Source organism: Desmodus rotundus, chromosome 6 (assembly GCF_022682495.2).
Source record: "Desmodus rotundus isolate HL8 chromosome 6, HLdesRot8A.1, whole genome shotgun sequence".
NCBI lineage: Eukaryota > Metazoa > Chordata > Mammalia > Chiroptera > Phyllostomidae > Desmodus > Desmodus rotundus.
In genome coordinates, this window is record NC_071392.1 from 114,763,097 (window position 1) to 114,786,414 (window position 23,318).

The 23,318-nt window shown below is 56.2% G+C and overlaps 1 protein-coding gene across 1 annotated transcript; it reads right to left on the reverse strand.

Annotated features, from left to right (window-relative positions):
- Nucleotides 1–6,916: 6,916 nt before the first annotated feature.
- On the reverse strand, nt 6,917–21,978 carry MYLK2 (myosin light chain kinase 2). Its single transcript, XM_071221773.1, has 14 exons — nt 21,856–21,978; nt 21,659–21,758; nt 21,133–21,189; nt 19,122–19,584; nt 18,119–18,420; nt 16,471–16,576; nt 15,808–15,901; nt 13,536–13,645; nt 13,312–13,453; nt 10,062–10,132; nt 9,809–9,937; nt 9,101–9,253; nt 8,813–8,945; nt 6,917–7,861 (listed from the first exon to the last, which is right to left on the reverse strand). Exons 2-14 carry the CDS (start codon nt 21,708–21,710, stop codon nt 7,781–7,783), a joined length of 1,893 nt encoding a protein of 630 aa, XP_071077874.1. The 5' UTR covers nt 21,711–21,758; nt 21,856–21,978; the 3' UTR covers nt 6,917–7,780.
- Nucleotides 21,979–23,318: the final 1,340 nt, after the last annotated feature.

Below are 23,318 nucleotides of genomic sequence, written 5' to 3' on the forward strand. Positions count from 1 at the left end.
TTTGCCCCAGGGGAGTGGGAGAGCAGGGGAACAACCTGACTTTTTGAGTCTGGGTCCCAGAGGAGGGTGTGCCCTGGGGGATGGCCTGGAGGGGATCCCATCCTCAGAGGAGCTGGACCAAGAGGCCCAGACACCATGATCTCATGTTGCCCTCTGCTTGCTGCGTGGCCTGAGGACCCCACCCACTGGGCCTCCCGCCCTCACATTCTTTCCATGACCAACAGACACCCTCTGGCTCCTGCCTGGCCACCCCCACCTGGAGAGGGTGGACAGTGCTTAGCAGAGATTCAGAATGCCCAAGCTGGGACAACCCAGAGAGTACACCTCAGCACAGACGGCGAGACTGAGGCCAGAGGAGGGAAGTGACGTGCCCAAGGCCACACAGCAAGGCAGGAACAGAACTGTCCTCCCTACCCATTGATGGGTCCCCTCTGCTGCTTTGAGCTCTTACTGGATGAGGGCCATCTCATCCGACTCTGCTTCAAGGTCCCTTTTCACTGCAGGCTTCTCTGAAACCAGGAGGGGTTCACAGCCCCCACTCCTCCTCCGTGCATGTTAGAGCCAAAAAGGTTACTGAGCCCTTGCCGGGTGGCTCAGTGGATTGGAGCATTGTCCCAAACACCAAAAGACTGTAGGTTCGATTCCTGGTCAGGGCACAGGCCGAGGTTGTGGGTTCCATCCCCAGTTGAGGTGTGTGCGGGAGACAACCTATCAATGCTTCTCTCTCACATCAATGTTTCTCTTTCTCTCTAAAAGCAATTAAAAAAAATAAAAATAAAAAACATCCTCGTGTGAGGATTTAAAAAAAGGATACTGAGTCACCTAGCTAAATCAGAAGTGAGAAGAGTAAAGTCAGGGGTATTCCAGGGTAGTCTGAGGGTTTAATCACAGCAGCAGCTCGGATTCCTGGAATATCAGAGTGGGAAGGGCAGGGCTTGATTTCTGCATCCCCTCTGCACCGAGAAGTGCCTGTCCTGTGGACTGCCCGGAAAAGGGAGCTCCCTGACTTCAGAGGCAGCCCCTCCAGCCTCGCTGGGGTCAGCTGCTCCAAAGGACGGTCAGGAAGTTCTTCACCTGCTGGTCCTTTGGTCTCTGCTCTCCCTTCCCTGGAGGAGGCCACCCCCACCCACAGGGCTGGGCCTTCCTCAGCCAGCTCCTCCACCCTCCACATCTTATCTCCCCTCCCGCCCACCCATTTCCTTCCCTGGTTTCTGGCATTCCACTGCCCAGAGGTCAACACTCCTTCCCACACCCAGGCAGCCCCTGGGGCCAGGGGTGAGGAGACCCTCCCCCTCACAGGGCGGGGCACTCGGAGGCCACCAAGAGATGAAGAAGAAAGCAGGGGGAGGCCATGTCAGCCAGCCTGGCATGTCCGCCTGCTGGGAGTGCACGGAACCCAGGAATCCAGGCTTCTGCCAAACCGGCTCCTCCCCACCCAGGCTCCCATCACCCCGAAGGCCAGGCCACCAGAGGCAGTAGAGGTTTTGGCTATGAGCAAGAGTTCTGGAGCCCAGTTGCCTGTTCAGCTCCCAGCTCTATCGATTTCTAATGGTGTGACCTTGGACAAGTTGATTCCCCTTTTTGTATTTTTCTTATCTATAAAATGTGGATATTAACAGTACCTACTCCCGTGGCGTTACTGTGAGGATTACATGAGTTAATATTTGCAAAGTGCTTAGAACAGTCTAGCACACAGAAACTGCAGTGTGTTTGTTAAGTACAATACATAAATATTTGGACCTGAGGTGCATGTCCCCTTAAACTGGCTAACCCCCAAGTGAAGGTCAAGCTGCTGTGGAGGTGGGGGGATGCAGGGGAGAAAACACTGTTATATAGACAAGGCTTTGGATTTACTTCCTGGTACTTCCTCGTCCTTGCTGTGTGACCTCGAGCAAGTGAATTTACCTCTCTGAGTTCTAGTGTCCTCATCTTAAAGTGGGGTAATGATTCCAACTCCCAGGACTGGCATGTGGGAAACCCGCCCACTATGGGTACAATTCAATCAACGAGAATAACGTTGGAACATAAAACAGCCCCTCTGGAGGGCCCTGGACCCTCAGCTCAGTCTTCTCTGCCCCTTCCTTTGCACGTGGCAACACCTCCAGGCCAGTAGGTCTGGAGGTGCCTAATCCCCTATTTCTGCCCTGCTGGTAATTAGCTGGTACCTCAGAGAGCCAGCTGGTGGGGCTGAAGGAAGCAGTTCCAAGCTAAAAACAGGCCAGAGTCAGTCCAAACCCAGCCTGGTGTTCCCTGGAAAGGCCAGGGCTGCCTGCCCCTGTCCACAGTCCTCGGAGTGCACTGATCTCGGATACAAAGGGGAGTCTCATCCTCCTGCTGCAAGTTAAGACAGCTGATTCCCTTGTGAACCTTTTCACCTGTGGGCCTTGGCACCTGTTGTCCTGCCCCACTACCCGGAATGCTCACCCCCCACCCGTCTGACTGCTCCACATTCAGAGCCCAGGTTAAATACCACCTCCCCAGGGAAGCCTCTTCTCCCCCCACCACCACCATCTGATTAGGTGCCCCTAGTCATTCTCTTTATCTGCACCCTGTTTATTTTCTCCACCCAGCACCTAAAGCAATGTGGGATTATGCATTTCCATGTGTATTCACTTTTTATGGTGTTTCTGCCTTAGAATGTACGCTTCAGGAGGCAGGGGTTGGCTCTGCCTTAATCGTTGTTTCCACTTCCTCAACCCGGATCACCAGGCCAGGCCCTCGGTAAAGGTTTGCTGAGTGTGCAAATGGTGTCATTGTCACTCATTCATTCCTTTGCCAGGAATTAAGTCTCAGAGAACCCCCCCAGCTGGTGTGGCTCAGTGGATGGAGCACCAGCCTGTGAACCAAAGTATCACTGGTTCGATTCCCAGTCAGGGCACATGCCTGGGTTGCGGGCCAGGTCCCCAGTAGACGTGCACGAGAGGTAACCACACATCGATGTTTCTCTCCTTCTCTCTCTGCCTCCCCTGCCCTCTGTCTAAAAATAAATAAATAAAATCTTAAAAAATAATCCCCTCATGGTTCACTCCCTCATGCCCTTCCAGCCCTCAGAGAAGCCCCCCTGACTACCACATCCCCATCCACCCCGCCAACGCATTCCAAATTCATTATTGCCTTCAGAGTTCTCCCCGCTGGAATGAAGTTTGACCAGGCCAGAGACTCTGTTTTGTCAACGGGCTGCTTGTCCCCAGAACCTAGAACAGCGCCTGGGACATAGCAGGAGCTGGAGGAACAGTTGTGGGATGGACATAAGGCCAGCAGCCTGTGCCAGCTCTATCGACACATCTCATCTCATGTAGCTTTCGTACTGGCTCTGGGAGGCAGGGACTATTATTACCTCATTTCAGAGACAGGAATCTGAGGTTCAAAAAAGGCAAATAAATAGATTGGAACCCCATTCTGTCTGGCCTGTCCCCAGTCTTGCTGTCACCAGCCTGTCTCCTGGCAGGTGTGTTAGATCTTTGTCTGGCCTCTCCTGTCCCCACAGTTCTCACAGCCACTCCAGCAGACGTGGCCCAGCCTCCCTCCGGTCCCCCTGTCTCCAGTCTCTCTCCCCCATTCACTGACCTCTCTGGCTGCAGAGATCCTTATGAACCCCAGATCTGACCATGGCCCTTCTTTGCTCAAAACCTTCCCACGGCTTCCCATTGCCCCAGTCCAGTCTGGCATTTGAGGCCCTGCCGACTTCTCCAGACAGATCCCCTGCTCCATCATGCAAACGCCTGAATGACATGCTCCCAGGCAAGCTTGTGCTCAGCTCCAAGTCTTTGGAAATATGACCCCCTCCGCCTGGAACACTCTCTTCCCTTGATCTGGAAAATCCCTGCTCCTCTTTGCTCTCAGCTTGGCGGTCACTTTCACTGGACAGAGAATAGGGGTTGGCGTCTTCTTCCATATCCTTCCAGCTTCACTGTCATCCCCAACCTCCTACCCCCTGGGGTTGCAGAGGCTGTGAACTCCCCAAGGGCAGGGACCATGACTAATTCATCTCCAGGCTCTAGCCTGGGGCCAGGCCCAGAGCAGGGACCCAGCAAATACCTGTGAAGTGATCAGGTGTGTCGGACCGACTGCTGGCTTTGCACCCTGACTCCGCTGTTTACTGGCTGAGGACCTGTGGACTTGTCCGTCTGCTCCCTGTGCCTCAGTTCCCTCATCTGTGCAATGCTGGGGATGAAATGAGTCCATACATGGAATCACTTGGTACAGGGCCTGGTGCCTGGTAAATAAGGCCCATTGGAGTGAAAGAGGGAACAGGTGGTGGGCAGCGGCCCAGAGTGTGAGCTCGGTCCCGGTGGGCACATCCTTCGGGGTAGCCCTGGCTGCTTCACACCCTCAAGGCAGCCCTGTCACTGGCTGAATCTTTTCCCACTGCTGCCCCGTTGGGCCCAAGGTGACCTGTGGAATTCAAGGCCATTGGACACAGACAGGAAAAGGCAGCGTCACCAGCCCTGGTGTAATCCAAACCAGATGCAGCCTCAAACCCATGGGGTGGTCATTGTGGGCTTGGCCAAGGCCCAGAGGCAGGAAATAGTCTTGGAGGAACACTCTCTGGGCTGGGACCAACCAGGAGGAGCTGTCCCATTGAGACTGTTAACCCTTCTCAGCCCACCAAGCGGGCCCAGGACACTGCGCAGAGGAAACCTGTGGTTCTGGCCCCGTGAGGCACAGCGCACCTTCAGGAAAGGTCGCAGCATCGACATTGTGACGGGCCCGTGCAGGAGGAGCCCACAGCCAGGCGCCGGGGCAGGCTGGGCACACCAAGCAAGGGGCAGGGGACAAGAACCTGGCACCCAGGACCGGCAGAACCTCAGACCCAGAGCTTTGGCACTGGCCCTGTCTCAGCCAGCAGGCCCCAACCAGCTGAGGGTTTACCCTGTCTATCAGGATGGGTCCTAAAAACTTCTAAAAATGTTGAAAAAACTCCGCGGCCCCCACCCTCCAGGCTGTGGGTGATGGGAACTCTGGTGACAGGGCTGGGGCCAGGCCTGCAGAGGAGCAGAGAGTCAGCCTCATGTGAGGGGCTGCCTCCCCAGCTTTTCCCTAGGTGTGCTCTGTGGCCCTTGAAGGGAGCAAAGTCTCTCTGAATCCCCACTACCCCATCCATATAGTTACCTCCAGGGACCGGGGAGGCCCAAAGGAGGCACCTAATGAATCAAAAGAGTTTTCTAAGGAGTACTCCTGGCAGGGAATGGGATCAGCCCTGTTCCATTGTTCCGGGTGGGCTTCCTGCCCAGGACATAGTAATTTGCGATGTGGCTTTGGTCAGGCCGCTTTCCCTCTCTGAACCTGTTTCCTCCATTGTGACATACAGTGAGTGAGCACCCAGTCCCCATCTTGATTATCACCGTGGCCCTAGGAATGGCAGAGGAGGGCAGAACTGAGGTTTTCATACTGTAGAGCAGGAAATTGAGGGTTGTCCTGGGCGTCAGGAGTCCTAGGTTCGAGTCCCAGCTGTTGCTGTCCCTACTAAGGAGGCCTCCTCATTTGGGCCTCGGTTTCCCCAGCTGGATCCAGGCCCGGAATCTCTGCTCTCACTGGACCTTATTTCCTCCTCCCCACTGCCCCTCCCCCCCACCGACCCCACAGCGGTGACTCATCCCTCATCATCATGCTGTGTGGCCAAGGCTCAGCCTGGGTGGGGACCAGCAAGGTTGAGAGAACTCAGAGGAAACCACAGGCTTGGCCCAGCTGGCAGGTGGCGGGCGCGCAGGCAGGCAGGGATCCACGGCCAAGGGGGCCTTGTCCATAAACACATCTCCCACCACGAGCCCAGGCCAGGCACCCTGGCCCCGCCGGCCCCAGAGTCACCTGCCGCTGGGGAACCTGCTACAGCAGGACTCTGCCCCCACCGGCTGGGCGAGGGCAGCAGGGTCGGTGAGGACTCTGGCCTCACCCACCAAGACCATGTCCACAGAGGCAGGGGAGGGAGGGGGATGAACGATCATGGCCTCTGTCTGTGAGCAAGTCCAAGATGCTCAGGAGGCAGGCAGTGTAGCAGTGAAGGGCACGGGCTCTGGGCCTAGACTGGGTACCAATCGCGGCTCTGCCACTATATGACCCTGAGCAAGTGACTTCCCCTCCCTGAAGTTTGGCTTCCCTGTCTGAGAAACGGACACAGCACAATGCCCACCGTGCAGGGCCACTGTGAGCAGTTGATGTGATCCTGCACGCGGAACCGGCCCAGGTCCGGCACCCAGCACTACGCACGGGAACTGCCAGTGCCGCGATTCCTGCTGGAATCGACAGATACATCCCCGGCCACCCCAGCAGGTAGACCAGCTCCCCAGTTAGTCAGTCCCACTTCTGACTCAATGTCCTGCTTTCCCTCCCCCACTCCCAGCAGGGGGAGCCCCTCCTCTGCAGTGCAGGCCTATGGTGAGGTGGGTTGTGGCCCCGCTGGGAAGAGCCCTCTCCTGAGGCCTCCTGGGAGACTCCACACACAGCAGGCCCGGCGGAGACTCTGCTCTCTGCTCACGCCTTGCTCTGGTGAGAAGCAAGGTGGGCTCACGAGCAGACCCCCCCGCTCTGGGAGACAGAAGAATCCATTTCAAGCCCCGGATTCTGACTTGTTGAGGGGTCTTCAAGTTTCTTCCCTTCTATGAGCCTCAGTTTCCCCCTCTGTGAAGAGTAAGTGAGTCAATATACATAGAAATGCTAAAATAGAGCCTGACACACCGCAGTCGCCCAATAAATGTTAGCTGGTGCTGTGACCTCCTTCTACAGATGAGGAAACTGAGGCACAAAGGGAGGAAGCCACTTGCCCACGTCACGCGCTGGGCAGGCTGGCTCCTAAGGCTGAGCTGGTGACCACCACACTGCATACCAACAGATGTCCTTAAGGCGCCTGGCACACGGCAGTTTTCAATGAATAGAGGTTGTCCGTGACTTCCCCTAAGTGAACACAGACTGAAGGAGGCCACGTCCAACCTGTACATTTATTTACAAGGCACAAGCTGAGAGCAGGTTGGGGGCTGCCCCACAGCCTTCCCACTCTTCCTGGGCCTGCTGACCTTACCATCTGAGGCCCAAGGGTGACCCCTGGCATGGGGGCCCAGAATGACTGGGTTGAATCAGCTTGGCCCTCTAGCTAGCTCGAGGGTGGTCTCCCGTGTCCCCCAGGCTCCCCCGCCTCGGCCCCCTCCACCAGGCCTGGGCCAGGCGTCCTCTCTCTCACACGGAGTTCCTGTGTGTTGGTGGTCGGCAAGGAAGGTGGGCGGGAGCCGGACCTGGCCAGCTGGTGTGTGCTGGGCCTTATCTGTTGGGTGTGGGGAAGCGGGCAGGGCACGAAGATCCTTTTTCACAAAGCCTGCTCTGTCTCCCCAGCAGCTGGGCCTCAGGAATCGGCTTTGTTGCCTTCCTGCCCCACCAAGAGCCTCCCATCCTCAGGCACAGGAGCCCCCACACTGGAACCCCCAGCCCTCTTACTTCAGCTAGGAGAAAGCCCAGGCCAGGGATGCCCAGGTGGGGCTGATCAGGGCAGGGCGGCAGTTCCAAGAGTAGGCAGCCGGGGAGGGATCCACAGGCCCGTGGCATCTGGGCTGTGGCTGAAGGGCCGGAGCCCCGTCTGGGAAGGCGTTAGCAGGACGGATTCAGACCACATCCGAGGCGGCTGTCATCGGGGAAGCAGGGGCGTGGGGAGCCCTGAGCCTCCAAGCCTGGTGCAGCCTTGTCCTGGCCAGCCCACCCTGGGGTCTGGCCCGTCTGCTCTGGCCTTCTGGGCTGTGTGGCCTCAGCCCTGGCCGCCGTGCAGCTGCAGCCGGGCCTCAGCCACTCCTGGGGCTCAGACCCCCAGAGCCATCAGTGCCCCCGAGCTGCTGATCTTCTTGAAGCGATTGGCAGCGCTGACAGCAATGAAGTTTTTCTGGGGGAGGAGGGAGAGAGGCCCCAGTCAGCGTCAGGGCAGGGGAAAAGCTATGGGACAGCTGAGTGTCTCCTAAGGTCCCCTTTACTGCGGGAGGGCTGGGTGCCAGGGAGGGTGTGGTACTTAAAATGGCCACAGGAGTCCTTCCTTCATTCAACAGATTTGTCCGCCGGACTATTGGTCTGCTCACAGCACTCCAAGTAAAAGATAAATCCCTTGCCCGTGGCCAGTGAGTCCCTCCACACCCTGCTTCCCGCTTGCCTCTGAGCTCAACTCCCCACCCCACCCCCTTGGTCCTTCTACCCCATCCATGCTGGTTTCCTGCCTGTTCCTCACACCCACCATGCTTCTACCTCAGGGCCTTTGCACTGGCTGTTCCCTCTGCCTGGGACACTCTTCCCCTATTACCACACTGTTCACCCCTCACCTCTTTCAGGTCTTCGTTCATGTTCGCATTCTTCTTCTCAAGGAGTGCGCCCTGACCACCAGCTTGGAAGTGCGACCTCCCCTCTGGCACTCCTGACTCTCCTTACTTTTCTAGGGCCCTTCCTTAACCCTTTTATTATCGCCCACCCCACCCCCGCCCCAAAGTAAATCCACAAAGGCTGAAATCCTTGTCTCTTTTATCTGCTGGTGTACCCCCAATGCATGGAAGCAGTAGAGGCTCAATAAATATTTGTAAAATGAAGGAAGGAAGCCTGTGATGAGGTCGGAGACCTTTTCCTGAGCCCGAGCCCCAGATGGACGCCCCTCCTCAGGGTGGAGGGCCAGCAGCCAGCCCAGGACAAAGAGAGAAAAGCCAGCCCTGTTTTCCAGACTGGGCCAGGCCTGGTCCACAGAACCTGCCAAGGCAGGGCTGGTGGGGCCTGGGATCTGGGGCCTGGGATCCCGTGCCAGGAGCCCTTCCTGCCTTGCAGCCCCTCCCTCCCCCCACCCCCAGCCCAGAAGTACCTTCCAGCGTCTCTTCATGAGGTATTTCTTAAGCAAGATCTGGGACTTGAGGCGTCGATTACAGCGCTTGGCTTTCTCGGCCAGGTTGTTGAGCCAGGGGTGGGCGAGGCACTGGGCAGCACTCATGCGGGCCCTGCAGGGCGGGGGCGGCACGGCCAGGGTGGGTGGCAAGCTCACATGGCATCGAAGCCCAGCAGGCCTTCCAGCAGTTCCCACCCAGCCTGCACACACACACACACGCGCACTGGGCCCGCACACAGGGCGTCCACTTCCTGTGGGGAGCCTCACCCCTGGTCCTTGACGATGAGGTTGGAGACGAAGTCTTTGGCTTCATCTGACACACCCTCGAAGGTCTCCTCGTCAAAGTACCAGTTGCCAGATAGGACATTGTTCAGGGTCTCTGTGTCATCATCTCCCAGGAACGGGGAGAGGCCACTCAGCCTGGAGGAGGGGGCCGGCAGGGGGCAGGAAAGTGAGATTAGAAAGTTACTTTTGAGGGTTTGGGGGTGGGGGAGATCCTAGGAGGCAGCACCAGGTGCTGAAAAGACCCCCAGCTTCTCAAGTGGGACAGACCTGAGTTTGAATCTGGCTGCGTGACCTTGGGCAAGTCACTTCCCCTCTCTGAGCCTCACTCTTCTCATCTGTAAAATGGGCATAATCATCCCAGCTTCCCAAGGTACAGTGAAGAAGAGGAACGGTGAGCGCACAAAGAAATGTCCCCTACCCCTCTGCCCCCACCCTGGGTCACCAGAGATCTGCTGCCCAGAGCCCTGGACTGGGACGCTATACCTTCAGGGGCCTTGGTTTCTCCATTTATAAAATGGGTACAAGGTTCCTCTTTCCTAGCTCTCCCTAGCACTCCCAACCCCCAGCACACCCCTGACTGAGTGAATGGGGCAGTGGGACCACCTCCCCAGGACCCCAAGGACAGTCTTGGCCTCAGCTGCCCACCCAGGTGCCCCAATCCCGGGAACACCGTGTCCCCTCGGGGCTCACAGCATGTAGGTGATGACCCCCAGACTCCACATGTCTGTCTTGTCGGAGATTTGGTCATAATTCACCACCTCAGGTGACAGGAACTCTGGGGTCCCAAAATTCACCTTCAGCTTCTCGTTGGGGTTATACCTGGGGGTGAGACCAAACGCTCAGAGCACAGCTCCCAGCCTGTTCCCAGGCACCCTCCACCCCTCCCTTGCCCTCTGCCCTCCTCAGAGGCTCGCCCTGCCCTCCCCACCCTCTCAGGTGGTACCTCCGTGCCAGGCCGAAGTCAATGATCTTCACCAAATGGCCCGTGGTGTTGACACACAGGATGTTCTCTGGCTGAGGAGAAGGGGTGGCCTGGATTGGCCTCTGACCCAGCTCACCCTCCCTCCCCATCCAGGGCCACCTAAGCCCCAGGTCCAGCCAGAAGCCCAGGCTGCCAGAATTAGCAGCCCATCCCAGACCCCCAGGCCCACCTGCTCCAGGCACCGATGGGGAACCTGAGAGCCTGAGAGGGACTCCGAGGCTTCCGGATGGGTGCGGGTGGTATTTTCCTTCATGTAAGGCCATGAAAGAACAACAGCGTTCTAGCAGGTCTGCGGATGGAGTGACGGAGGCCCACAGGGGAGAGCTGTGCCCGGGTGAGGGGCTAGTTCAGGGCCACCACTGGGCATATGGAGGTCCAGAGACCACAGGAAGAGCCCACTAGCTCAGGGCCCCCGGAGGAAGCCTATCAGGAATGGAGGGGCTCCTGGCATGCTCTAAGATGTGCTGCTCTTGTCTCCCCGTTTAGGGGTGACGACATCACCGACAAAATGTCAGGCCCCGTGTTGGTCACTTTCCACATGTTCGCTCGCTAATCCTCCCAAGCGCTCTATGAGGCAGAGGCTTTCACTTTGCATCCCATTTCACAGTCGAGAAAACTGAGGCTCAGACACAGAAGTGACTTGGCCACAGTCACCCAACAAGTAAGTGATGGAGCCAGGACTTGACCCCGGGACTGTCTGCCCCAGCGCTGGTCTCTTGATGTCACTCTTTCTGCCGCCAGCCAACAGCGACCCACAGTGCGCTCTGCGGGGTGGGGGTCGGCAGACAGAACGCCGGAGGGTTGGTTCTTCCAGGGCAAGGACGGTCCTCTCCAGGCCCCTTGTTCGCCACCCTCAGAGTCTAACAAAGATGCCCGTAGGGGCTCAGCCAGGGCTCCTAGAATCCTGTGCTCCGAGCCCAGATGAGCATGTGAAGGAAGCTACTTCAAGGCTAGTCCCTCCCCATTCGGGGTCTCCATCTCCTCTGCGTGTAACACAAGGGCACAGGGTGAATCTGAGGTTATATATAGGGCAGAAATATGTTAAGTAGTTAACCATGGTGATAAGGCAGGAGATTTTGCACAAAAAGCCTGATTTCCTGATTTTCAGCACCTCCTGACAGCCGAAGCCCCAGCCACACAGCCACGCACCGCCTGAATGAGCTGCCGCTGACCTCTGAGTCAGGGAGGTCCTCCTGTTCCCTGGGGGCCCCCACCCTTCTGACTGGCCCTTTAACCCGGTTCTGTTATTCATCTGGGCTTTGTGGGCACCTGACTGGAGGCCCCTAATGCCACACTTCCTGAAGGCCCTTTTCCCACTGATGCATTCATTAGAGCAGGACACTGATGACTTTAGTAGCCCGACCTGGTGTCCCACCAAAACAGGGAAAGAAAAGAAAGAAAAGAAAGGTCCCAGGGTACAATCAGCTGGGGAAACGAGACAGACATAGATCTCCTTTTGGAGGATGTGAGACTTTCTGAGAAGCCCTGGCCTGGAAAATGATTCACTCAACTTACTTGAATGTGAAGTCTTTTTTTTTTTTTTTAATGAAAAACTATTGTTATTCTGAACGAAGCCCATTTGGGGGTACAGAGGCTTAAGGTTGAGTTTCTTCCTGGGACATTGCATTTTCCTTGGGGACCCTGCTCTACCCCAAAGAAAATGGCTTTCCCTGGGGAATGGCAAACCTCTAATGATATGGTGCCGTCTGGAAATTCAGGGGTCACCCTTACTCTTTCCTTCCCTCCCCTTCCCCTACCCCCACCCAAGCCACCAGCAAATCCAAATGGCTCTATTTTCAGAACGCACCCATAGTCTGGCTACTTCCCATCCCTCACTGCCACTCGCTCCAGCCCATAATATCTCTCCTGGCTTAATTCAACAGCCTCCTAAACTCCTTCTGCCATGTTGGCCCCATTGCAATCCATCTCCTTATGTCCTCTCGTCCTCCCTTATCAGCGGGGATAATAACAGGACAGCTGACCCAGTGGGCTGGTGGGAGGGGCAGGCACCTGGGCAGGAGGGGTGTGCACCCTGAGTGGCATCTGACCCCTAATGACACGGGATGGGTGGAGCCAGCCCCAGCAGCAGCTCCCTGGCCTGCTCCAGACCTGAAATGCTCTGGCCTTTGCCCACTTCTGCATTTTCCCCTCGCCCATCTCCCCAACACTCATGGACTTTTTCCTAATGCTTTTGATGGTGTTAAATGATCTATTTATTTGGCCATTATTTGATGGACGTCTGTTTCCCCCATGAGCTTGCAGGCTCCCTGGGGCAGGGTGTGCCCTTCCTCAGCCCTACGGTAACGCCCACGCCTCACACGCTGCACAGCAGCAAACTAGCAAGTGCTCAGTGTGTATTTATCAAATGAACGTGCAAGTACTGTCCACCTTGCTGACGGGTATAACCCACCTCGGAGTGCGTATTCCACCTCTACTCACCTGGCCTCTTACCCTACGAACACTAACACTCGCCATAAGAACGGGACTGGCTGGCAATCGTGTTGCTCCTGCCTGCTCCACACCACAGCCAAGGTCACTCAGCTCCGGGGAGCCACTACCAGTTGATTGTAAAATCTATTGCTTCTCCTAACCTGCTGTGGGCAAGGTATTGGGCAAGGCCAGAAGGGGGATATAAACACTCTTTCATAAGCATTTATGTTAGCGTCTACTCTGTGTATCGCTGCACTGACAGGATATTACTGATTTGTTTTTCTGACTCCCCTTCTAGAACGGAAGCTTCACGAGGGCAGGCATTTTGATCTGTTTGGTTCACCGCTGGATCTCCACCAGCTAGAACACTGCCTGGCATGGAGCAGGCCCTCAACAAATATTTGCTGAGTAAATAAACAGACACAGGCCAGGTTTCTCAGGGCCCAGCACCGAGGTAGGTGCTTTTGCAACACTTATTAGTAAGTTCTATGAGAGGTACTGAGCTTGGAGGTCACAGGGCTGCAAAAGACACTTTCGACAAGAACCTAGAATTAGACTAGAAGTGCCAAAGAGCGAGGACCAAGTCTTTTGTTTGTTTGTTTGTTTTCTGTCTTATTCTCCACTCCTGGTACTTAGTGAGTGCCCAATAAACCCTTTTTGAGTCTACAGTTGGAAGGACGGATGGAAGAAGAGAAGAAGGGGTGGGAGGATGGTTGCAGTGCTGATTTCAAGTGGTCGGACACTGTCCCCGACCCCTCCCAGGAGGCCCCAGCCCCAGTACCTTGAGGTCCAGGTGCAGAACCCGCATCTTATGCATGAAGAGGATCCCGTCGCAGATCTGCCTGACAAACACCATGGTATCCACCTCGGTCAGCTGATAGTCCTCATCCACAATCCTCTCGAAGAGCTCGCCGCCCTCGATGCTGCGTGCACAGACCCCTCTACAGGCTGCTCCCGGGCCTCTGGCACCCCACCCGGCCCCCTGCCCCCACTGCTGGCACTCACTACTCCAAGAACAGGACGATGTCCTGTGGCGTCTCGATGGCTGCGTAGAGCTGGATCAGATTGCGGTGGTTCAGCTGGTTCATAACCTCGATCTCAAGCTTCACCATTTCCTGGGGGCCAAGGAAGTTGGGGGTACCATCCAGGTGTCATCACTCCCTGCCCTCCACCCCCTGTACCTGCGCCCTGACCAGACCACTGCCCAGCCTTCTCCTTGCTGGCCTCCTCGGCTCCCGTCTCTCCCTACCCTCAAGCCTGTGTCCTCACAAACCCCAGTCCTTCCTGTTGGGACACCACGCCTTCGGGGTTCTTCTCCTGACCGAACACTGGTATCCCAAAGGCTCAGTCCTCCCCGCTCATCCCTCCCCTCCTTCCACTTTCTCCTTGTGCATGCTCCTCAAGCCCCGTGACTACATAATTCCACCCAAATGTTCTAGCTCTCCAAATACATATCTCCACCTCTGAGCGCTCCTGTGAACTCAACGTGCCCATGTCTCCAACTGCCCAGCTGCCGTTTCCCTTGGATGTCTACGAGGCATCTCCAATCTACCATGTCCAAACCAAGCCCTTGATATCACCCCTGCCCCCCAGCTGGGTTGCCCTCAGCTTGCCCATTAGCAATAGGACCTCACTCTTCGCCCAGGTGTGCAGGACTAAAAGGTAGGAGCTATTCCAGATTCTTCTCTTAATCTCACTCCCACACACCTCGCATCCAATCCATCACTAAATCTTCAGGCTCTACGTTCAAACTAGATTTCAAATCCAGAAATTTCTCACCTCCTCCACCACTGCCTTCCTAGCCTTAGCCACCATCATTTGTGACTTTGAGAAAATTCTCAAGCCAGTTGTCACATTGGTAGTTTGAAATCAGCTATGGTAGAAATATTTACACCGCGGAAATCGGCGATCGCTACAAATCTGGCCTCTCCCTGCACTGTGCCCCCAGAACACTGTATCGCCGCCCAAACTGCTTCACCTCTCTCATTTTCCCATTCCTTCACTCAAACCTCATCTTACATACATTCATTCCACAGGGAGGCCTAACCTCACCCACCTGAATCAGCTCCACACTCCCTGTTTCTTAGCTGCCTTTACTTTTTTCCCTTCTCCAGCATGGCAACCCATAGGGCAGGGACGTGTTTAGTTCACTGCCATTTCCCTCGTATGGTGAATGGTACAAAAAATTGCTGGGTAATTAGTTAATCAATGCTGCCTCCAATTCTTTCACACAGCACCTAGGGACTGAACATCTACACTGAGCCAGGTCCACGATAGAGGCCCGGGGACCCAGCAGTCAGTGACACGGACCCGGGCCCGTCAAGGGAAAGAGGCAGAGAAAGACAGAGTCAGAAAGAAAACATGTGCCTTCCAACGGCATGGAGAGCTAGGCGAGGAGTTCAGGGCTGCAGCACTCAGAGCTGCTTCTCATACTCATCCTGGGCTCTGGGTCTCTGTGTGCTGTGCTCTCTGCCTGGAATGCCCATAACCTCGCTCCCCGGCTCCTCCTGCCTCAACTCAAGGCTCCCCGGCAGTCACCTGCTGTTTCCAGCACTCAGGCCTCTGCTCCCACGGTCCCTCCTTCCTCATTGTCTTCCTCATAAGGAGACAGCCAGTCCAGGAAGCTTTGCTGACCCCACAGGCTGAAACAGGAGCCCCCTCTGCTCCCTCCTCACCACGCCTGCCCTGGCCTAGCTTTGCCCAGTTACAGCTCTCACCTCGCCAGGTGGCTGGGTTGTCATCACCTCCTCACACCCTGACTCCCTCACTCCATGAGAGCCCCTTCCTTCCTTTCCTTTCCTTCCTTCCTTCCTTCCTTCCTTCCTTCCTTCCTTCCTTCCTTCCTTCCTTCCTTCCTTCCTTCCTTTTTTCTCCTTCCTTCCCAAGTTCTGCTCTCAGCCTCTGCTGAGACGGACCTGAGCTGGGAGCTGGAGGCAGAGCTCTAGACCAGGCCTGTCACCCCTGGTGCTCCCTGAGGGTGGGGACCACATTCACTCCACTTCCGGACCCCAGTGCCCAGCGCAGGGCCTGGCCCAGAGCCTGCGTTTATCAGAATGTGCTGACTTGAACAAAGCGGAGGGCGTGACTGTCCTGGGCCTAGAAGGGGGAGTCCCGGGATAAGTTCCCTAATGGAGGTGTCTGGTTCACTTAGGGGCATCGGGCCCCAGTGGCAGGGCTGTCTGTCCATCTAGACAGACACGTGGGTAGAGGGAGGTGAGAGGGCCTCCCACCCCAAGACTCCCCCCCTTTCACATAGCAAGCCCCCACCCCCTACTACCTTGTCTTTGGGTGTCTGTTTCTTGATGACCTTGGCTGCCAGCTTGAGGCCTGTGGCTTTCTCTGTGCAGGTACAGACTGCTCCAAACTTGCCACTGGAGAGAGAAAAGGCTGGGAGTGCAGGGTTCCGAGGGACAAGGGCTGAGGGGGGGCTGTGCTCTGTGCCCACCTGGGTCCCTACCTTGAGTTGGAGACACTCGCCCCAGCTAGCCCCTGACTCCCTCCTGAAGCTCTGCTGTGGGGACAATGGCTGAACTACACAAACTGGGGACACGGAAAGGGCAGGCTGATCTGAAGGGTGCCCCTGATGGGACAACTCACAGGCTTGTGGCAGGCAGGGGCCCGGGGGCTCTGGGCCCCAGAGGAGGAGCCCGTCAGTGCCTTCTACAAGGCAGGAAATCACCGTGGGAGGGCCGGTGTGGTGCCTGCAACTGAGGCAGATAGGAAGACACTGTGTGCTCCCTACAGAAAATCCCGAATGGGGAGGTGTCTGTGTGAGTGACAGTGACGTCATTAGACATCAGCAACTGACAGGTGCAGCCACTAGAAGCAATTGTGTCCACGTGGGTCACGGCCAGTGGGGTGTGGTGGGGCCTCACACAGGGAAGGTGTGAAGCCCCAGGGGGTTCAGTGCTCTGCGGGGGCTCAGGGTCCCAGCACTCACCCGCCCAGCGCCTCCTTGGAGTTCATGATGAATTGACTGTTGACATTCCCCGTCCTCAGCTCCACAATGCGGTGGGGGAAGGGGGCGGGGGGTGGTGGGCAATCGTCTGGAGCAGAGCAGAACCATCAGTCAGTGCCAGGGGTTGCTGAGGATCCACCCTGGTACCACCCGCTCCCGCCCGGCCTGGGCCCATCCAGGGAAGTTCACTGAGTGAGACCTAGAGGACAGCTTGGCTCCAGGACAGGGGCCTGGGAGCCAGTTTCCAATTTCAGCTCTGCCACCAACATGCACAATGCCTCTGACAGAGGGGGGCTCGGCCTCTCCCCGCGCAGAAATGGGGATGGCCGATTAGACCACTCAGACCCTGCCCAGCGGTCTGCACTTCCCTTGAAAGAAGAACACCTACAGTGGTGGAGTGCCAGCTAGGGGCACTATGTCTGATGAGGTAGGTGATGGGACGCGCCTACCATCCCCTCAGATGTCACCACAAACTGACCTGTGGGACGGGTGTCTAAGCTGTGCGCGGCCCAGTGGAGGAGGGAGAGCGGGCAGGAGACAGAGCGGGAGGAAGGAGTTTGGTAGGGAGAGGCTGCCACCTAGTGACAACCACAGGGAACGGGGGCATGGAGGCCGACGGGCTGAATCGTAGGGAACGGAAACCTCTTTATAAATAGCAAGAGGTGGCAGGCAAGCCGGGCTGGTGATAAATCAGATGGCCCTTGGAGGTTGTTCAGGTCCCGTCACCCTGAGGATGTGATTTCAGGGCGGGGCGGGGCGGAGGTCTCGGCCGCTGCTCGGGGAAGGAGGCAGGACTCCTGGCTGCAGCCCAGCCGCCAGGCCCTCCCACCCTGTCTGGGTGGCACTGTGCCGCTCACCAAGGCAGGCTGGCGGGTCTCCCAGGGCACCTTGGCCCAGAGCGGGGGTGTCAGGACACTCTGGGCTCTCCTGACCCCATCTCACCCCACCCCCAGCCTTGCCGCACCTTTGCCCAGGCCTATTCACCTACTCGCCAAGCTCACGCATGCTCGGAGGCTCCCTGCTGCCCGCTGAATAAACCACCCGCTCCTAGTCTGATGATTAGTTAATCCATGCCACAGTTCTGCAGCGTCTCCCGTGCGCAGTTTACTTGGTCACTGCTTCCGCACAGACACCCGTGCTCCTCAGCTCACGAATCCTCTGTGGCTCCATGACCCTCCCTGCACCGTCCAGGCTGTAGTTTAACTACCAAAAGTTGGCATTTTAGTTCTTCTACGACTGATTTAAGATTGCACTGTCCAGAGAGTTGGTATTGCACCAATAATATACCTGACTTTCTTCAAAGTCCCATTTTAGCATAAGTAAAAGAAAGCAAAAGTGAGCTCTGGAGTTAGGTCGTCCGGACGGTACAAACCCCATCCTAGCTATGGATTTTGTAGTACTTACTCCATTTCCCTTATCTGATCCTGTTGGCTTTTGATGGATGATGAGCCATCCATCAAAAGGGACTAGAAACTCCTGCTTTCAGGAGCTGTGTGGCACTTGGGCAAATCGGCCTGGGTGAGGCGTGACTCAGGGCAGTTCAGTCCTCTAAACTAAGGAGACTTGGGGAACCCCCTTCCCTCCTCCCTGGCCCACAGGCAGTCCCAGCCCATGCCTGCCCCTGGCCTACCCAAAATCTGGAAGCAGTCCTCCTCCCTGGCTGTGGGACAGAGGGCCTGCCCCACCTCCGATCTCTCCGGGGACACAGCCTGGAACTCGATCCCCCTCGAGGTGTCCCCTTGCACCTTAGCCTGGCCAGCCTGGCCTGAAGCCTTCTCTCCTGCTTCCTCCTGGCTGCCTCCCAAGATGTTTTTCCCTTCTTCTGCTTCCTTGGCTGGTTCGGGATCCGTGGGGCTGGGGGTTATGGGCACCCCTTCAAAGATGAGCTCCGATGCCTCATTTGGGGGCTTCTCGGCCAGCAGCTTCTCAGGGCTAGAAGGCGAGAACACAGAGGTGATGCCCTTAGCAGCCACAGCCCCACTGTGGCCCCTGGCACGGCTTCTTGCTTCCAAAGGCTTGTCTGCTCTCTGAAGCTAATATAACCCTGCCCCTTCCCCGACCCCCAATGCATGGGGTAATGCATCCGAATTCACTTTATACAAAATTAAGCGATGTTAATATTATCATAAATGATTGTGATCATTATCTTTACTATTAACACATTAATAGATTATTAATAACTATTAATGAAATTGTTGATATAGTTAATCATTATGTGGATATAATTAGGGAGATCACATAGCTCTTGATTCATAAAAACTGTGGCAATGCAATTGATATTAATATAAAATTTAAATTGATATGGTGTTATTGTGGTTTACAATACATCATTAATTACCTCATTAATATAATTAACATTCAGGTAAGTGTAATTGATTGCATCATAAGACTGCCACTTTATTGTAAAAAAGTATTAGAAAGTGATGAAAGTATTAGTAAGGATCTACCAATCTGTCATGAGTCATCTTTCCGTGTTATACTGACAATTATACTAAAAAGAGGGATTATCCTTTCTTCCTGACATCTCGGCTCCACCCTGGGTACACCCCATGATCCTCAGGACAGAGGAGCTCAGCTTGACCCCTGGGGACAAAGCCCAGGACCCTCCCCCCTCCCAGGCAGGGGGCATTCACCTGGAGACGATGGCAGGGCAGCTGGGGCTGTGTAAAAAGGCAGGTAAGCCGCTCCTGGCCTCTGCTCCGCCCTCTGCAGCCTTCTTTCCTGCCTTGGGCTCTCCGGGACCCTGGCTGCCTGAAGTCCCCTGATTGTCATCCTCGTTGGGCTTCTTGACACCGGCCCCAGCTTCTGGAGTTTGGGTCTGCTGGGGCAGGGCTGCCGGCTGCCCCACACTGCCTTCCGCAGGACACTCACCCAAGCCGCCTTCTCCCTCGGGGCCCTGGCTGCCAGTTGAGGGTTTGGCGGGGGCATCATCCCCTTTCTCTGAAGCAGGGACTTCGTCACCTTTCTGCAGGGTGGGTGGACCAGGTTCTTTCTTTGGGTCTGGGGGACCAGATTCTTTCTTTGGGTCTGGGGGGCCAGTTTTCTTCTTTGGATCTGGGGGGCCAGGTTCTTTCTTTGGATCTGGGGGGCCAGGTTCTTTCTTTGGGTCTGGGGGGCCAGTTTTCTTCTTTGGGTCTGGGGGGCCAGTTTTCTTCTTTGGATCTGGGGGGCCAGGTTCTTTCTTTGGGTCTGGGGGGCCAGGTTCTTTCTTTGGGTCTGGGGGGCCAGTTTTCTTCTTTGGATCTGGGGGGCCAGTTTTCTTCTTTGGATCTGGGGGGCCAGGTTCTTTCTTTGGGTCTGGGGGGCCAGGTTCTTTCTTTGGGTCTGGGGGGCCAGTTTTCTTCTTTGGGTCTGGGGGGCCAGTTTTCTTCTTTGGATCTGGGGGGCCAGGTTCTTTCTTTGGGTCTGGGGGGCCAGGTTCTTTCTTTGGGTCTGGGGGGCCAGTTTTCTTCTTTGAGTCTGGGGGTTCAGTTTTCTTCTTTGGGTCTGGGGGGCCAGGTTCTTTCTTTGGGTCTGGGGGGCCAGATTCCTTCTTCGAGTTTGGGGGGCCAGGTTCTTTCTTTGGATCTGGGGGGCCAGTTTCCTTCTTTGGATCTGGGAGACCAGGTTCTTTCTTTGGGTCTGGGGAGCCAATTTTCTTTGGATCTGGGGGTCCAGTTTCCTTCTTTGGATCTGGGGGGCCAGGTTCTTTCTTTGGGTCTGGGGGGCCAGTTTTCTTCTTTGGGTCTGGGGGTTCAGTTTTCTTCTTTGGATCTGGGGGTCCAGGTTCTTTCTTTGGGTCTGGGGAGCCAATTTTCTTTGGATCTGGGGGTCCACTTTCCTTGTTTGGATCTGGGGGGCCAGGTTCTTTCTTTGGGTCTGGGGGGCCAGGTTCTTTCTTTGGGTCTGGGGGGCCAGTTTTCTTCTTTGGATCTGGGGGGCCAGTTTCCTTCTTTGGATCTGGGAGACCAGGTTCTTTCTTTGGGTCTGGGGAGCCAATTTTCTTTGGATCTGGGGGTCCAGTTTCCTTCTTTGGATCTGGGGGGCCAGGTTCTTTCTTTGGGTCTGGGGGATCAGGTTCATTCTTTGGATCTGGGGGGCCAGTTTCCTTCTTTGAGTTTGGAGGGCCAGGTTCTTTCTTTGGGTCTGGGGGGCCACTTTCCTTCTTTGGATCTGGGAGACCAGGTTCTTTCTTTGGGTCTGGGGAGCCAATTTTCTTTGGATCTGGGGGTCCACTTTCCTTGTTTGGATCTGGGGGTCCAGGTTCTTTCTTTGGGTCTGGGGGATCAGGTTCTTTCTTTGGATCTGGGGGGCCAGATTCCTTCTTTGAGTCTGGGGGGTCAGGTTCCTTCTTCGGGTCTGGGGGGCCAGGTTCTTTCTTTGGATCTGGGGGACCAGTTTCCCTCTTTGGATCTGGGAGGCCAGGTTTTTTCTTTGGACCTAGGAGGCTAGTTTCCTTGTTTGGATCTGGGGGGCCAGGTTCTTTCTTTGGGTCTGGGGGATCAGTTTTCTTCTTTGGATCTGGGGGGGCAGGTTCCTTGTTTGGATCTGGAGGACCAGGTTCATTATTTGGATCTGGGGAGCCAAGTTCCTTCTTTGGGTCTGGGGGGACAGTTTCCTTCTGTGGGTCTAGGGGGCTAGGTTCCTTCTTCGGGTCTGAGAGGCTAGGGTCTTTCTCTGTAGCCGGGGGTCCTTCAGCTGCTGCATCTTGATGTGCCTTGTCTGTAGAGGAGGTGGGACACCCATCAGGATTCACCCTCTGCCCCCTCTTTTCCCAGCCAGGCTGGCCAAAGACCAGCTCTGGGTCCAGGTCCCCACCAAGGCAACAGTTTGCAAAGGCTGGTTCCATGGAGCCTCCGGAGCCACTTGACGGGCTCTAGAGATGGGCTGCTGGGATCACAGAGGCCTGTAAGGGCTTCTGGTTCCCTGGTAGGCCTGGATACCCCGCCATCTCTTGCCCTGTGTTTAGGTGCTGTCCATGGGAGCTTTACATTTTCCTGGTCTCCCTGGGAAGGAGTTCACGTAGGCTCTTAATCCAGCCCAGTCCTACCCAGAGAGAATTCTGATTTCTGAGTCCCCCATGCACCATACAAGGAGGCTAGGGCACGAAACTACCACTGAGGAACCAGCCCAAACCTGGATTCAAACACCCAACCTCCTCCCCCCCCCGTCTCCTGGCCCAGCTTGGCACCTGTTGACGAGCTCTGGATTCCCAGCTCAACTGCTCCGTTTTCTGTCGCCATGAGGTAGGGAGGCGTATGCTTCTGCTTGTCTAACTCAAGTCTTGCTAGCTGCAGAAAGAAGCATGAGGTATATCAGGCTGCCGGATTCCTCCTCTTGTCAGGTCGAGAGGATGCCGGGGCCAGCTGACTGAGGGGAGAAAGGTACCTGAAGCAGAGAGGGGCAGCCTGGTGGCCGTCTGTCGTGCAGCGGCTTCCCCGGAGCAGTCCTGGGGCAGTTGTAAGGGGCTGGGCCGGGTGGGCAGAGGCGGAGGCAGGGGCGCCCACAGGGGAGGCGGGGACGGAGGAGAGGATCTCTTACACCAGGGGCCATGCAGCTCGGACTGCCACCACCTGTCACTCTTGGCCCCCATTCAGAGGACACAGCATTCTTCCCACGGACTGACTGGGGGAGAGTGGTGTTGGAATAAGCAGGAAGAGAAAAAGGAGGGGGTACCTGGGGCCCCGGGGGAGCAACCTTCTCTCAGGCTTTGGCCTGAACCAGATCAGGGACGGGGGCCTGGAGGAAGAGGGGCTCTCAGGCAGGGCTGAAGGGCAAGGCTATGCCAAGGCTGGGCCCTGGCTCTCCCCACCTGAGTGCCTGGGATCCCCTAGGTATCCCAGAACCTGGTGAGAGCCACACAGGCCCAGAATAATCGCCCTGACCCCAGTGCCCAGCTCTGTGCTGGTGAGCCCTGCCCCTGGCAATCAGACCTACTTGGAGCATCTCTGGGTAAGAAATTGTCACAGGGGCACTTGCTCAGCGTGCCCACGGGCCTGAAAGCCTTCTCTTTGGAAAATGTCTCTTTTTTTCTTGGGCTCCTGGGGAGGTGGAAGTTGTCCCAAGTGGCTGTGGGAGATGGTCAGTGCTCAGGGCCCCCACCCCCAGCTGACCCCCGTCTCGCCAATGGCCCACCTGGAAGGAGAGAGCTGATGGAGCCTTTTCCAAGGACCCTCCACTGAACAGGTGCCCTCAGGGGCCACCCCAGCCTGAAGTGTTCAGACCAAGATGGGGTGGGGTGAGGTATGGTCCAAGGGGTCTCCCATCACCCAGGCGCCGGCTGCCCCCAGCCTTTGTCTGAAAGGGAACTTGAGAACTCGCCGAGCTGAGTGCGTTGGAAATAGCTCTGGAGTGGGCGTCTGGGTTCAGGTCCTGACTGTGGCGAGCCTCAGCCCCTCTGGCAAATGGTGGAGACACCCCCTGCCCTCAGATGGGAAAAGTGGGGGAACGACCTGAGGACTGAGCACATCTGAGCAATGCGAAACTACATCTCAGCTGTAACAGAGAGTGAGGAGTCTGTGAATGAACTGATGGGAAGCAACCTCCAAAGCGGGGAAAAAAAAACCCAAAGCCGGGTCCGAATAACATGCAGAAAAAGCTATCATGTGGGGGCAAGGGAGTAAAATATATAATATTTAACGGAATCATATATGTAATGACGTATACATTCTCACTCTACACATAACAATGGTTTTGGCAGGAAAAGTGAATAATGGGGCCGGGGTGGGTGGGCGATGAATGCCTTTCACCTTTTATTTGAACCATGAACTATGTAGACAGAATACTAGCCAGAGGAGGACAGGGCAGGTGAGAAAAAGCCGGAGTTGGAGCTCCTTCCTCCTTCCTGACGG